Here is a 16,016-nt window from a genome sequence, read left to right as displayed (position 1 = left end):
GCCCCTGCCCTGCCCATACCTGAGCTCCTGTCCATACCTGAGCCCCTGCCCTGCCCATACCTGAGACCTTGTCCATACCTGAGACCCTGCCATCCAGGCTGCCCGCCGTGCCCACCAGGTACTCCAGGGCTCTCTGGCAGCACTGGGTCCTGCCAGCCCCGCTGTGCCCCAGGGGGACGATGGCCTGGTCCTGCCTCTGCAGCAGCAGGTTCCTGTAGGCTCTGTGTGCCAGCGAGCAGATGTGGGGGGGGAGGTTGTCCCGCTTCCCCCTGGGAATCTGTGGGCAGGGAGAGGGTGACAGAGCACATCCCAAACAGGCTTCTCACTGAGGAAATCCCAAACTCAGGCGATGGCTCCTCCCCAGGGTGCAGAACCTCCTGAGTCTGAGTCCTCAGAGCTCCCCCAGCCCCAAGACCAAGCACTCCCAGAGCATTCCTGGCCATCAGGACCTTCAGAGCATCCCCCTCCCAAAACATCCCTGCTCCCGAGTGTTCCCAGAGCATCCCAAGTCCCCAGATGTCCCCAGAGCATCCCCAGTCCCAAATGTCCCCAGAGCATCCTCGGTCCCAAATGTCCCCAGAGCATTCCCGGTCCCAAATGTCCCCAGAGCATCCTCGGTCCCAAATGTCCCCAGAGCATCCTTGGTCCCAAATGTCCCCGGAGAATCCCCAGTCCCAAATGTCCCCAGAGCATCCTTGGTCCCAAATGTCCCCAGAGCATCCTCGGTCCCAAATGTCCCCAGAGCATCCTTGGTCCCAAGTGTCCCCAGAGTATCCCCGGTCCCAAAAGTCCTCAGAGCATCCCTGGTCCTGCTTGTCCCCAGAGCATCCCCGCCTGTCCCCGCACTGTGACGGTCCCACGGTGCCACCTGCCGGCCCCGCCGCGCCCGGCGCCCTCCGCCACTGTCCCCAGGAGGGTTGGTGGCCGCTTCCCGCTGTCCCCGGTCCCTTCTCTCACCTTGGCGGCGCTGTCGGCGGTGCCGGTGGCGATGGCCACCAGGCTGGGCCCCGCGTAGGTGCAGGGCAGGCGGGCTCGGAAGCGCTGCCGCAGCGTGTTCATCACGCTGCACTCGTTGAGGCTGATGAGGGCAGCCAGATCCTCAGCCTGGTCCAGGCTGGGGGGGTTGGTCTGGGGAACAGAGACAGAGACCCCTCGAGCTCTGCTGTCATGGCAGGGCTGCGCCAAACCTGCTGGCACCACGACACCTTGGGCTGCAGAAGCATCTTTGTGCCCTGGCACTGTCCCTGCACCCCCAGCCCGGGGAAGGGGCTCACCTGTCATTACAGGACATGAAACAACACGAGTGCACACCCTGTTGCTTTTAAGGTGAAGAAAAGGGGAGTTTATATTTTGATTCTAACATTTATAGTTTCCTAAAAGAGACAGTGGATTGGAGGGTGAGAGTGTCACCTCTCCAACGACACTGGGCAAACTAACAGTCTACCAAATTTCCCTTCTTCTATAAAAGAACGTAAAACAGTAAGTTATTTACAGAAAGAGTGTGAGAAAGCTTGCTACAAGAATGTAAACATCAGAAGGCTTAGGAAAATGTTAAAAAATCAGGGGAACACTCACCCTCTGCACGCTGTCCTCATCCACCTCGGTGACAGCGCCATCCTCGTCCCGGCGCACCCTCACCCTCCCTGCTGGCAGCTCCGGTGTCCCCACGTCTGGTTTCAGCTGTGTGGCTGAAGGAGAGGCTGGTGAGTGCCCCTGGGGTGGGGCAGCCCGGGCAGAGCTGGCTCTGGTGAGTGCCAGGGGCCAAACCCAACCCCGACCCAAACCCAGGAAATTCCTTTGGCTGCCCAGGGGGCTCAGAGACCCTGGCACAGAGCCCCAGACCCCTTTGTGCCTTTGATTGAGCCCTTGGTAAAAACAATTGCCAACCTTTATGTGAAGAATTACAAGTCGAAAGAGTTTAAGTAGAATAATAGTTAGTTTGTCACAGGGTGAAAAATAGATTTTTGAGGTTTTTAGAATGGGGGCTCAGGGTCCCAAGATGGAGGAATTTGGGAGTGCCTTGCCCTTTTTCCTTCTCCTTCCTAGCCTCCATCTTCTGGGTGATGTTGGCACTTTTAGATTGGTTTGGAGTAGAAGCTCACTGTCTAACAAAGGTGATAGGTATTGGGAAGTTATGGTAAATAATGTACACGCTGTTTTTAGTATAAAAAGATAACACCAGTGTGCCTCAACCTGACCTGGTGGGTCAGAAAAAGAATGCAATAGATAACAGAAAAAATAAACAACCTTGAGAATGAGAACAAAAGAATCCTGACTCCTTCTTCGACAGCCAGGAAGGGAAAAAGAGACTTGTACATAAAGAGACTTGTACCTATCTCAGAGTCACTGTGAGAGGCAGGGATTCTGAGACTGGGGCACAGCACCCGGAGCCAGCTCTGCCCCTGACACATCTGACCCAGGGAGGGAGGGAGGGAGAGTTACCGAGTGTGAACCCGTCCTGCTGCATCAGCCACACCTTCTCTGCTTCGTACCAAGCGTCCCTCGGGGCCTGGGGGGAGGAGAGAGGGGAATTGGGCAGGAGCAGGGGGAAAACTGAGCTGAACAAACTGCCTTTGTCCCACGGACAGGGGCATTTCCACACTCCTGCCCATCCAGGCTTGGGGTTCCCTTCCCACCAGCCCCAGCCCCATGGGAAAGGGAGGAACTGCATGAAAGCAGAGAACTGCACCAGTGCCCCAAAACCCAGATAACACCCAGCACATTACCTGGTCCTTGTCTGTGCTCTCGCCTGATGCCTCTTCATCCTGCTCCTTTTCCACGCTCTTGCTCGTCTCTTGGCTCCTTCCCGATGTTTCTTCAGCCTGGTCCTTGTCTGTGCTCTTGCCAATCCCTTTGCTCTCTTTCAGCATCTCTTTACCCTTCCCCAGCTCTTCCTTCACCTTCCCCACCTCTTTTCCCACATCTGTGGACTTCTCTTGGATTCCTCCCGGCTCCCCCTTGAGACCCTCTGACTTGTTTGTGGCTTTTTCAGGCTTTTTGATCTCCCTCGGCTCCTTCTTGCCACCTCCAACATCTTTCTTCATCTTCTCTGGCTCTTTCCTGGCTGACCACAGCTCCCTCTGGGCTTTCACCTTGGCTGGGGGCTCCTCGTGCCTCAGGGGTGTCCCCTTCTCCTTCTTGGTGCTCTCAAGGGTTGTCCCCTTCTCCTTGGTGCTCTCAGGGATTGTCCCCTTCTCCTTCTTGGTGCTCTCAGGGATTGTCCCCTTCTCCTTATTGGTGCTCTCAGGGATTGTCCCCTTCTCCTTCTTGGTGCTCTCAAGGGTTGTCCCCTTCTCCTTTTTGGTGCTCTCAAGGGTTGTCCCCTTCTCCTTTTTGGTGCTCTCAAGGGTTGTCCCCTTCTCCTTTTTGGTGCTCTCAGGGATTGTCCCTTTCTCCTTCTTGGTGCTCTCAGGGACTGTCCCCTTGAGTGTGTCTCCTTCCTTCACTGGGACTTTGCTGCCTCGCTGGGGGCCCTGGCTGGGTGCAGGGGCTGGAGCTGGGGGGCTGCCCCCCAAGAAAGAGTCCTTGGCGCTCTTCCTGGGCCAAGATAGCTTTCCCACCTTGGGAGCCCCCAGGTGAGGGGTCTCTGCTGGTTTGGGGGTGGTCTCTGCTGGTTTGGAAGAAGCCTCTGCCGTTTTGGGGGATGTTTCTGGCTTTGAGGATGTCTCTGCTGGTTTGCAGGGAATCTCTGCTCTTTTTGGGGGTGTCTCCGCCGATTTGGGGGCAGGCGCTGCTGTTTTGGGGGATGTTTCTGCCTTTTTGGGAGGAGTCTCTGCTGGTTTGGGGGCAGGCACTGCTGGGCCAGGTGCAGGGGCTGGGGTTTTGCTGGGCACAGTCCCCAACACAGGGGGCAGCTCCTTGTCTGGGGGGGCTGTGACCCCCTTGCCCCCCTGCCCCTCTGCCTTCAGCCCGTTCCGCAGTGGGCCCTGGCTGGCTGCCGCTCCTCGGCTGTCTCCGTCCTTCCCCGTGGGCTGCCAGGAAAGGAGAGGAGCCTGCTGTGACACCTGGGGTGCTGCAGCGTGATGTCAGGGTTTGCCTCAGTTTCCCCAGTCCTTCCCCAGGTGTGTCAATCACCTCTCCTTTCCCCCACCCTGACCCCTGCTGAGTGCTGTCTGTCAGTCCTGGCATTCCAGAAGGGCATCGAGTGATTGGGCAGAGCTCAAAAGATGCCTCAGCCCTGAGGACATTGGGCCATCCAGGTGTCATTTGTCCCCTGAGACTCCCCACCCCTTACCTGGTTGGTGAGATCCCTACCCCTTCCCTGCCCCTCTCCCCGGGGTTCAAAGGAACAGCAACCACACGGTTTGGGGAGCTCTGTTGGAGCTGGTGCTGCATTCAGAGGCCTGTGGGCCAGGAATAAAGCTCTGGATCCAAACCTCCATCAGAACCGACTCCTTTCCTTCATCCTCACCTTAAAGCTTCTCCATCAGAGGTAAACCTGAGCTCCTGCATGCCAGCTGCAGCATCCAGCTAGCCAAAGGTGTTTCTGGGGACACCCAGCTCCCTGTGCTATGTGAGGTCCTGTCACAGACACATCTTTTATGAAAAATCTTTTCCTTAGGATTTTTTCCTCCTGAGAAGCTGAGAGGCCTCAGGAACAAAATGCAAACAATGGTTATCTGCTGCTGTGCAATGCAACAGGTGCATCTGTGATTGGTCTCATAGAGTTGCTTCTAATTAATGGCCAATCACAGTCAGCTGGCTCAGACTCTCTGTCCGATACAGAAGATTTTGTTATCATTTCCTTCTTTTTCTATTCTTAGCTAGCCTTCTGATGAAATCCTTTCTTCTATTCTTTTAGTATAGTTTTAATGTAAGATATATCATAAAATAATAAATCAAGCCTTCTGAAACATGGAGTCAGATCCTCGTCTCTTCCCTCACCCTAAGACCCCTGCGAACACAGTCACAAGGTCCCTCAGTGCTCACCTCCTCCTTGGTGCCCACCCTGCTCTCCTTCCTCCTCCGTGCCTCCTTGGCCTCCTGCTCTGTCTCCCGCACCAGCTGCTTGATGAAGCCCCCGGGGATGACCGACAGGAGCAGGGGGGGAGCAGACGGGGGTGGCCCCCGGTCCTCGTCACGAATCTGGGGTGGGGAGCAGAGGGGGGTCACAGGGCAGGCATGGGGACAGGAGCCAGCACAGCCTGTTAGTGGCAGCAGGGCTGGGCACAGCATCCTGCCCAGGCTGAGCACAGCACCCTGCCCAGGCTGGGCACAGCACCCTGCCCATGCTGAGCACAGCGTCCTGCCCAGGCTGGGCACAGCACCCTGCCCAGGCTGGGCACAGCACCCTGCCCATGCTGAGCACAGCGTCCTGCCCAGGCTGGGCACAGCACCCTGCCCAAGCTGAGCACAGCACCCTGCCCAGGCTGAGCACAGCACCCTGCCCAGGCTGAGCACAGCACCCTGCCCAAGCTGAGCACAGCACCCTGCCCAGGCTGAGCACAGCACCCTGCCCAAGCTGAGCACAGCACCCTGCCCAGGCCGAGCACAGCACCCAGCCCAGGCCGAGCACAGCACCCAGCCCAGGCTGAGCACAGCACCCTGCCCAGGCTGAGCACAGCACCCTGCCCAAGCTGGGCACAGGGTCCTGCCCAGGCCGAGCACAGCACCCAGCCCAGGCCGAGCACAGCACCCAGCCCAGGCTGAGCACAGCACCCTGCCCAGGCTGAGCACAGTGTCCTGCTCAAGCTGAGCACAGCACCTTGCTCAGGCTGAGCACAGCGTCCTGCTCAGGCTCCTGCTGAGGGCACCAGGCTGGGTCAGGGATGCTGTGGGAGCAGAAGCACCGAGAGGAAAAGGCCAGAGAGAAGCGCCCAGATTGGTGCAGCTCCCATGGGCTGGTGCAGCAGGAGCCCGCTGCCAGCTCTGCTCTGTGCCAGCAGCCCTGGTGTGGCCACCAGAGGAACCATCCTGGCTGCAACCAGGCAAGAAGCAGCTCCAGCATCACCACAGCCACATGCAGGTCTCAGGGCAAAACCAGCATTCATTTCAAAACCCCACTTCCCACAGCTTTTCCAGCAGCAGCACCAGCATCAAACCCTGCCTGCCAGGCTCACGAAAATCACTCAGGCAGGCGGAAATCACCCAAACCAAAACACTCAGGCTGTGAGGGAGCTCAGAGCCAGGGGACCGGGCACAGCACAAGGGAGCTGTGGGGATGTGACCCCGGGGCTGCTGCAGTGACACCCCCAGCGCTGAGCTCCCAGGCAGCCCAAAAACAGCAGCAGTGCCAGGACTGAGACTTTCCTTCTGCTCCCAGAGCGCGAGGCGCGAGGAGATGGCCATGGTGGCGGCGAGGACGGACGGTGCTGTGCAGAGACACGTGGGGACACACAGGGCAGAGAGAGAGCACAGAGTTAGCCAGGGGCTGGCCCCAGAGCTGTGCCAGGCTGGCAGCACCCTGACCAATTGAATAGTGGATTTGTCTTTAGAAACCAGCTGTGCGTCAGCTGGTGGATAAAACCAGCACTGGGAGATGAAAGAAACAACAGAGAGGATTCCACTGATTGATGAATGGAAAAGGATATTTGCTTTTACAAATAAACTTTAGGTTTGCTGATTAAAGAAAGTAGGCATTGAAAGATGAAAGAAACAATGGGGAAGAAAAACCCCTAAATTCTATAAGAATTAAAAGTTAAAAGGGAGAGTTATATATTAGAGGCAAATCTTTGGTATCAGGCATTCTGGGAAGTCTGAACCTCTCAAGTACCTCAGCCAGTGGGGAAAGAGAGAAGGGAAATGTGGCCAGGAAATTGGGATAAAAAGGGAGGCTGCGTCCTCCAAAAATCTGGGAGATCCCAGGGGAATGCCCCATGGCCTCTCCCTTTATTTGAATAAAGTCAAAGGACTCCTCTGTCCCCTTTTTGGACATAAACCTCTGGCGTTTGTGGATTAATTTTCCTAACACCGGGCATTGCCCACCTGAGCCCGCAGCACCAACTGGAGCCCGGCAGGGGACAGGGAGGCCACCAGGGCAGCGTGGGGAGGTGGTGGCACGGAGGGTTGGTGGCACGGGGGTGATCGAAGCTGGGACCCCACAGCCCCGGGCTCGGTGGCCGCAGGAGCCCATCCGTGCCCCCCTCGGGGCCGGGCGCGGTTTCACCTGTCGGGATCATTCATGCACCGAGCGCGTCGGGGCTCGTCGGGCCCGGCCGTGCCTCCCCGGCAGCCGCATCTCCTTGTACAGTAAAGGGCAGGAGCGGCCAGGAGCGGGCTGGGAATGTCACTGCCTTCCCGGGCGGCCGCCCCACGTGCTCTCCGGGACCGCCGCTGCCCCCGCGCTGTCCCCAAGCCGGGCTCGAACTGGCCCCGATGGCACCGCAGAGCCCGGAGGGGGCGAGCGGCGCGGCATTGCCACCCCCAGCCCGGCCGGAGAGGGACCCTCCTCGGGGAAACCGAGGCACGGAGGGGACGTGCCTTGGCCAAGCACCCAGGGTGGCACCAGAGTGGCACCAGAGTGGCACCAGCACCGCGCTGCCCCCGCTCAGGACACAGCCCCAGGCGGGCCGAGGGCGTTCGGATCGGTCCTAACTCGGGACCCGCTCCTGCTGCCACCCTGGTGTGTGCCACGAGGCCACCGAGGGGTCCCCAGCCACCGCCCTGCCCAGGGCAGGAGCAGCGTCCCCGTCCCCATCCCCGCTCCCATCGCTGCCCTGCCGCATTTCTTTCCCCGGCACAGCCCCACCACCCCCGGAGCCGGGGCTGCCGCTCTCGCCATCCATTCCCAACTAAAACCACGGACTATAGCCCATTCCCAACTAAAAATAGCCCTCCCGGCCGAGGGGACCCCGACCCCCACCCCGGGGCCCCCCAGGAGCCGGTACCTGGCGGGGGCGGTGGGCGCTGCTGTCCCACACCGGCACCGGGATCCCGGCGAGCCGAGAGCGGCGGCGGCGGCAGCGCCGAGAGGGTCAGCGGCCGCCTCCCCCCGCCCCCGCCGCGGTGGCAGCTGAGGTGACACATGTCACTGCTAAAAATACCCGCGGCGGTGGCACCGGGGCCTCGGCTGGGGAGAGGCGGTGGCACCGCGGGGCCCTCCTGCTCCTTGGCTTCCACAGCGGCTGGCACACACGTGTCACCCGTGCCCTCCTTGGTGCACACCTCTGCGCCCCAAAGAAATGGGGGAAACGCTGTGGTTGGGTGTGAGCCCCCCCCCAGGACACTCTGGTGCTACCCAAGGGGGACAGCCTGGGGCTGGGAGCCCAGCACGGGGCTCCCCAGTGCACCCCAGTTCCCCCAGCAGCCCCAGCCCTGAGATGGGGCTGAGCTGGAGGAGGACCTGGGAGCAGAGCTCAAAATAGCCCCTGGCACCAGCACCAGCATGGTCAGCACCCGGCCAGGGCAGGTGGGAGGGGAGCAGCACAGTGGACACGTGGTGACCACATGGGGAAAAGGGTGACCCCCTCCAGGGCACAGCAGGACCTGTGTCCCACATGTCCCAGCTGCCAACAGCCAGTCAGGGGCCATGTCACCTGCTCAGGACAAGTCCAGCTGCACAGGGGCAATGTCCCCACCTCGGCCACTCAGCATCTGACCCAAAAGCTCCACGGATGCACCCAAGGCACTGGCACCCACTGCCAGAATGGCTCTGGTAGTAAGAAAGGAAACAGGATTGTCAGTCTGGAGCGCCCTGGCAGGAGGCTGAGGTTGGGTGAGCATCTCACCAACCCCAATCCCAGCTGGGAACAGCATGAGGATGTGGTTTCCATGACCCTTCCCAGGTGGCACTGCAGGGACGAGGGAGCCTGGCCACTGCTGATGGAAGGCCACCCTTGGTCACTTGTCACACACCTCCCAGTCCTGGCACAGCCAGCACTGTCTCACCTGCAGGACACAGCTGATGTGTCCCTCAGAAAAACCAGGACAAACAGCGTGCACAGGGCTGGGGGAAGGGACTTACCTGTGCATGGGGCAGTGGGGCAGTGGGGTCCATCCAGTACATCCCAGTAGATCCCAGTACATCCCAGTTCAGCCTCGCTGAAGGAGGGCGCGGGAAGGGACGGGTGACACGGAAAGAACGGGACACTGGCACACACGCAAAGGACGGTTTTTATTGGGGTCTGGTCGTAGGAGAGCAGTTGTACTGACCAACACACAGAAGCAGCTTAGCTGTGCCAAAATAATCCGTTAAAAAAATACTGGCGGCAAGAACCGAGTGTGGCACACCCGCCACGACGGGGCTGTAAACTCCGGGACAGTCCGTGAGGAGCGAGGCCACAGCTCCTGGGAACCTCCTCCCCACAATAAATATGGAAAGAGCCAAGTACATAAAACAAGGAATGATCTCATCGATACAATATCTAAAGTTATTTACAGATCCTGGCTTTGCTTACCATTAATTACACATTTTGGACAGGTTCTCTTTCGATCGTTTCCTTCATCGCGAGTAGCTGTTCGTGTGAATCTGCTCCTTTTTGTTTTAAAGGACCTGGTGAGGCAGTGGAAGTGCTCACAAATCCCCTCTCCGAGGATGCTCCTGCTTTATTCTGTTTTTCACACACATTTTTTGGTGCCATCTCACCCACTATCTGCTCTCTCTCCCTTTCCCTGAGGAGAAGATGCCTGCTACCAACAGCAAAGCCTCTTCCCAGCCCATCTCCTTTTTCAGCCTGGAAACACAGCGTGTCACACAAACCCAGACCAACCTGGCCCTGGACAAAGCCACCTTCCTGCAGCTGTCCCCAGGTTCTCTGCCAAATCCCTGCCTGGACACACCCCAGGCCAGCAGCACTGTCCCCAGCACAGCACCGTTCCAGGGGTGACACTGAGGAGCCACAATGCCACCAGCACTGCCAGCTCCCCTCTGCCTCCAGGCACAGCTTGGGCTACAGCTCACCCCAAAACCCAATTGGATCAGAGAGGGAAATGGGAAAGAAGGCAGAGATTGCTCCAGGGAGCACAGCAGGGATCCCTCCCTGCCCCAGGCAGCCCCTCAGCACGGAGAACACTTCAGCAGCAGCGTGGCAATGGAAAACGCCACATTTCACCCAGAAATGCCACAGGGATCAGCCCTGACCAGCACAGACCCCCAGCCCCACCACTGTGGAAACTGAGAGCACACAATGTTACACCTCAAGTACTCCTCAAACTGCACAGGCCAGGCTCACAACTGGAATTATTTTTAGGAACTGAGCGAACTGATAACTTCAGGGCTATTTCTGTACCTCACTGGGGACAGAGCTGCTGGGGATGCCTCTGCAGATGTGCCCAGATGTGCCCAGAGGCAGCTCCTGGAGAGATGGCGCCACAGAGGGGTCCTGCCTGGGTGTCACCCTCCCCACACCCCGAGGGACAGTCCCTGCAGGGTCCCTGGTGGCCGCCACCCCCCTGAGATGTGACACCAAGCAGGGTCCTGCCCTGGGCCTGGCTCCAGGACAGAGATCTGGCACTGCTCCTGCCTCAGGATCCTGCTCTGAAGGATCAAGTGATCCCCCTGGAACAGCAAACCCATCTCCAGTGAGGACATTCTGGGTCCTGAGCCCAGCCCTGTGTCCAGGCTCTGCCTCCACTCGCTCCTTCCCCTGGGAATGACAGAGCTCTGCAATTCCCTGATGGCTGAGCTGGATCAAACACCACACTGACTCCTTGCCCCAATTTAGGTCATTAATTCTCTTTAACTCAGCACAGATTCCTGTGAATAAACACTTGCTCTGGGAATGCTGAGGGACAAAGGAGAAATTTGGAAATATCCCATGGAGGGGTGGATTTGCAGGAGTTTTCCACCTGAGATGGTCCTGACTGAGCCTGGAGTCCCTGTGCTGGGAGAGAAGGGCTGCACAGGCTCAGGAAATCCATCCCTAATTTGTCATGAAAAACAGAATAAAGCTGGCTGATCCTGCTTGAAAGGAGCTGCCACTTCCATACATATACGGAGCAGAAATTCTGTGGAATGTCAGAAGTTGGAGAAACATGTATTTAATAAATAATATAAAATGCTTTTTTCTGTTAAAATAGAATTCTCGGGTTTATACCTACAGAGCATAGCAACCTTTACATAAACAAAATAAAGCTGAGTCTGTGATGATTAGTTTAACACAAAATAAAAATACAATTTAACAATAGTATTAAAACAGCCGATGTTCCATCCACACAATATGTACACCATGGAATAGAAACCAACAGGAAACAAAAGTAGATTATCTTGAAACTCCTCAGACATTTGGATATACATCTTTTCTCTGTATATTTTAGATATTTTCCTTTTTTCTTTCTTTTTTTTTACAATATTAAAATTAATACTATGCTTTGTCAAAATACGCTTCTCAGATTTTTTTCTTTTAATTCGTAGAACTGACTCATTCCTTACATTAATCAACACCACTAGAATTATTTCTTGCCTACTGTACACTTCAAAGAGCCCTTCCTCTGGGGATATTTTGGGTGCCAACACCTCAGAGGCGGAGGAGCCGTGTCACTGCCACGTGCTGGGGGTGACACCGCCCTGCCAAGGGCTGCAGGACACGGATATGGACATGGGATCAAGGAACCTGCTCCTGAAGCTGACCAGCTGCCAGGGAAAGAGCAGCTCAGAGCTCCAGGGATTTCAGTCCTCGTGAGCTGATTCCCTGCAAAGCCCAGGAATGACCGGGCTGGGGCTGGTCCTGCTCAGGGAGCATCAACCCCGAGAGCTCCTCTGGGCACCAGTGGCCACTGTGGGCAGGGTCACAGCCAAAACAAGTTCTGTTTTTAGCACAAACCTGTGTTTCCACCACCTCCACACTGGGCTGTAAACACCTGATTTATCTCAAAGCCAAACACAGCCTCACAATTTAATTTCTGGGTTTTCCCCCCTTGGTAGAAGTGGGAGAGGAAAATCTTCCACTGGGTTTCTACAGGGAGCTGCTGACTTACAGAATCATGGAATATCCTGAGCTGGAAAGGACCCAAAAGGATCATCAGAGTCCAACTCCTGTCTGTGCTCAGGGCAGCCCCAAGAAATTCAGGAAAACTCGACTGTGACTAAGGCAAGGTCTATCCCCCAAGCTGCTCCCTCCCTACCTGCCAGGCTTCCCTTCCCAGACACACTTCCAGCTATTATTAGCCTGCTCCAAGATTTTTTGAAGCCTGCTGGGGGGTGGGGGAACATACCAGGAATGTCAATCCCAGCTGGATCCACTCCAGCATTACTCCAGCTTCTCTCACAGCAGCACTTTGGGAAGAAGCCGTGAGCCTGCAGCCGAGGCTCTGCTGGACCAGGGACAAGAACACAAAAAGCTCAAACACAACCAAGAGGAAGAAGATTTACACTTGGAGAAATGGATGGCCAACACTTGGATGAAGGATTGAAAAAAAAAAAAAAAAAACATAAAAAACACCCCAAGGTAAATGCTCCTTTAACGGTTTCATGAATTTGCAAAATAATTAGCAAAGAAATGAGAGATCCTAAACACACAGCCAAAGACCCTGCTGCAGATTAACACCACCAGGAATCTTTGTCCAAAACAAAAACTTCAGAGACTCTGGTTCCTACACCAGGAAGGAGCAGACTGGGGCAGCATCCAGGATTTTTTGGTTTGGAGGGTGCAATTCCAGCTCTCCCTCCACACCAGCACATCCAGTCACTTCCACACAGAGCCCCATCTCTTGCTGGGATCCCACCTTCGTTCAGGAGTTTGTCACTGTGATAACCTCTCCTCTCCTAGCTGCACAGTTAGATAAAAGTCACAAAAATAAAGCTATTTTCAATTGTCAATAAATCACAGCTGGCTAAAGAAACCCAAATCTTTTACTACCCCCTCCCACTGCAGGTTGGACGGGGCAGCAAAGACCACAATAATGAGAATATTCCAGGGCCATCCCAGCTCCATCACATTTCAAAATAAATGTATTTCCCTAAGACAATATACAGCCTTCATTTCACATAAAATCTCTGGGTTTGAGGCACAATTTCCCAGCTGATGACCTGTTCCTCCCTCACTGACACTGGCACCGGAATCTGCTGACAGGGAGTGAGAGTGAAATCCAGCCATGGAAAATAACTGAAGGAGAAGAATGGGACTGAGCAGGGACTAAGAAAGCAAAAACAAGTTACACAAGAACTGTGAGAAGGTTTTGACACCATCTGAGGGCTTTTTTTCTAAATCAAGGAGAAAAATATGAGCATTGCATGGTATTGTAGGGAAAGCTGAACCACGGCCAGTGGGATGAGGCATTTTTTATCCCAAACATTTTTTAAATACCACACAAAGAATCATGGAATTGTTTTAGGTCAGAAAAGACCTCCAAGATCATCAAGTCCAACCTTTGGCCAATCACCTCTGACACTGCTCCTTACAGAGGAGCTGAGATGCTCAGCAGGAGTGACAGAGAGGCTGGTGCTGTTTACACAGAATAACTTAGAAAATAAATAAGGAGGGGAAAAAAAAATCACTGAAAGAAACCACTTTCTCAGGGGGGGCATTTTCTAGAATGCATTTTCCCTTTGGTGCAGCCCCAGGTGGCCAGGCAGGGTTTGCACAAGCTGTGCAGCAAACCCAGCTCCCATGCAGAAGCAAACAGAGCCACTTTCACTACTTCCCTCCAAGGAACCCTGTGGTGATCTGACAGCCACACACGCTCAAACCACGCACAACTTCTACTCCCACTGACACAGGCACAGCTCCACTCTCTTCAGGGACTGAGAGCTGTACCTCTGCAGCTGGGAAGAAAAATCTTCTCTAAGCTGTTCACTGAATTGGAAAAACAGCTTAAGTTCAGCCCTGATCTCTCTCTTAGAAACACACCACAACACCCAGCTTGGGGAAGCTGTGGGACGGCTCAGGATGAGATCCTTCCTTCAGCAAGACTTTCCACCCTGATGCCTCAGGTAGAATTAACATAAACCTGGCATTTGATCAGCTCGTCCATGCTCAGTTTTCTCACACTGCTCTCACTGTGGGCAGTTTGAACTCTTCAGAACAGAAAATGAGAGATCCTTTCCCAAGGTGAGCTGTGATATGTGCACGAACCTCCTGGGCTGGGCTCCAGGGGATTTCTGGGGATTTCTATGCTATGGGAACACACCTGTGTAGAGCAGAGGAGGATCCCGAGTCCCAGGACTGAGGAGTGATCCGGGATACGTACCGAGGTACCCACACACACCTGAACCCAGCACATGCTCTAGAATGCACTGGATTTGAATCATTTCTTTTTAATTTTTTTTTTTAAAAAGTGCAGTTGACCTGAAATGGAAAAGAACTGTCTTTTATGTTCACTGTAAACTTGTCAAAAGGAATCTGCTCTTTAAAAACTGTGCTAAAATAGTCAATTTATACAACAGAGCACTAGATGAAGCTACCATAAATTCCTCTTCACCAATTATTACTCTATTGTGTCAGTTATAGTACTGCATATACGTAGAAGAAGCAAAACTGGTGGTAGCTACTATTAGTGAGTACAACAAACCCAGGGAATAATTCGAGTTCAACGCTCCCATGAAGTAGCAATAACATTTAAACCACAGGACAGTTAAGAATTTCAGTACTTTGAAGTGCATCAGAGTCACACTGTTGATCATCAGCAGTATGGAGCAAGGTTATCAGAGAGAGTCAGCAGTAAATGGTCGGGGAGGACACGGCAACACCACAGAGTGAGGGGGGGCACCCACCACGGTCCGTCGGTGTCACCACGGGAGTGTCACCCCCCTGCCAGCCAGGCCACGGCAGGGACAAAGCCTCTTCCTTCCTTCCTTCTTCCTTCCTTCTTTCCATCAGTAGTTCCAGAGGGACGGAGCTCGGGCGGGCCCCGCCGGGGGTGTGGAGCAAGGAGCAGCCTCTGGGCTTGGTGACCTCCAGCGCTGCTGCTGCTGCTGCTGCCAGGGGCAGGGTCCCCACCCCTGCTGCAGACACAGAGTCCTGACGTGATCCCAACGCTGTAAACATGGAGCTCCTCCTCCTCCAGGCACATCCCGCCTCCGGCACGCTGCACAAAGTCATTCGTTCACAAGGATTCTGGGACGCTCTGCAGGTTCACCAAGCAGCTCTCCCTGCGGGGAGGTGGTGGGTGCCTCCTACAGCCCGTTGCTGTTCCTGTGGCTGAGCGGGGGCTTCGAGAGCTCCACCACCGTGGAGCGGGACTTGTTGAGGAACTTTGGAGCCCGGCGCAGCAACCTCTGGGCCTCGGTGAAAGCCTCTGTCAGCTCCTTTTTCCACTGGACAAACTCGGGGTCGCTCTGCAAGAGACACAGAAGGAGTTTGGCACTTTATCCTACGTGGCCAACGGTGTCTTCTCTTGTAGCCACATTTCTCTTCAAAGAGAAAACCAAGGCACAGATCTTCCCAAGAATATTTCTGGGTCGCACATTCTCTGAACCTCAGAGAAAGGAAAAACAATTCTCATCTCGTTTGCTGTGCCTGTGTTTGTTCACATTATGGAAGATCGGTTACCTGAAGAGAATTGGTAATTAGATTCTGGTGTGAGTGTTTTGATTCACTGACCAAGTGAATCCAGGTGAGAGGAAGAGTGGGTTTGTCTTTACAAACAAGCTGTGGGTCTGCTGGGAGATAAAACCAGCACTGGGAGATAAAAGAAACAACGGGGAGGATTCCACTGATTGATGAATGGAAAAGGATATTTGCTTTTACAAATAAACTTTAGGTTTGCTGCTAAATGAAACTAGGCATTGAAAGATGAAAGAAACAATGGGGAAGAAAAGCCCCTAAATTCCATAAGAATTAAAAGTTAAAAGGGAGGGTTATACATTAGAGGCAAATCTTTGGTATCAGGTGTTTTGGGAAGTCTGTACCTCTCAAGTACCTCACCCAATGCGGAAAGAGAGAAGGGAAATGTGCCTGGGAAATTGGGATAAAAAGGAGGCTGTGTCCTCCAAAAAATTGGAGAGATCCCAGGGGAATGCCCCATGGCCTCTGCCTTTATTGGAATAATCAAAGGACTCCTCTGTCTCCTTTTTGGACATAAACCTCTGGTGTTTGTGGATTAATTTTCCTAACACAGGTTTGTGTGTCAGGACTGTTGGCTGACAGTCACGAGATGCTGTGCAGGGGAGTGCAGCTGAGTGCTTGGCAGATTCAGTTTAG

At 54.8% G+C, this 16,016-nt stretch overlaps 2 protein-coding genes across 2 annotated transcripts in view; both read right to left on the bottom strand.

The window, feature by feature from the left end:
* MYO18B (myosin XVIIIB) overlaps positions 1 to 14,886 on the bottom strand; it is a 72,738-nt gene extending 57,852 nt beyond the window's left edge. The window contains exons 1-8 of the mRNA XM_077187942.1: positions 14,814 to 14,886; positions 7,858 to 8,105; positions 4,930 to 5,085; positions 2,727 to 3,971; positions 2,443 to 2,509; positions 1,576 to 1,688; positions 958 to 1,128; positions 79 to 277 (exon numbers count right to left, since the gene is read on the bottom strand). Of these exons, the coding sequence (XP_077044057.1) occupies positions 79 to 277; positions 958 to 1,128; positions 1,576 to 1,688; positions 2,443 to 2,509; positions 2,727 to 3,971; positions 4,930 to 5,085; positions 7,858 to 8,105; positions 14,814 to 14,886 (2,272 nt within the window). The remainder of the gene's footprint in view (positions 1 to 78; positions 278 to 957; positions 1,129 to 1,575; positions 1,689 to 2,442; positions 2,510 to 2,726; positions 3,972 to 4,929; positions 5,086 to 7,857; positions 8,106 to 14,813) is intronic.
* GRK3 (G protein-coupled receptor kinase 3) overlaps positions 9,034 to 16,016 on the bottom strand; it is a 62,051-nt gene continuing 55,068 nt past the window's right edge. Inside the window, exon 21 of the mRNA XM_054645775.2 lies at positions 9,034 to 15,151. Within this exon, the coding sequence (XP_054501750.2) occupies positions 14,990 to 15,151 (162 nt within the window). The 3' untranslated portion in view covers positions 9,034 to 14,989. The remainder of the gene's footprint in view (positions 15,152 to 16,016) is intronic.

The sequence above is a fragment of the Agelaius phoeniceus genome, chromosome 18, assembly GCF_051311805.1.
Source record: "Agelaius phoeniceus isolate bAgePho1 chromosome 18, bAgePho1.hap1, whole genome shotgun sequence".
Taxonomy (NCBI): Eukaryota; Metazoa; Chordata; class Aves; order Passeriformes; family Icteridae; genus Agelaius; species Agelaius phoeniceus.
This window is presented reverse-complemented; position numbering and strand designations above follow the sequence as displayed.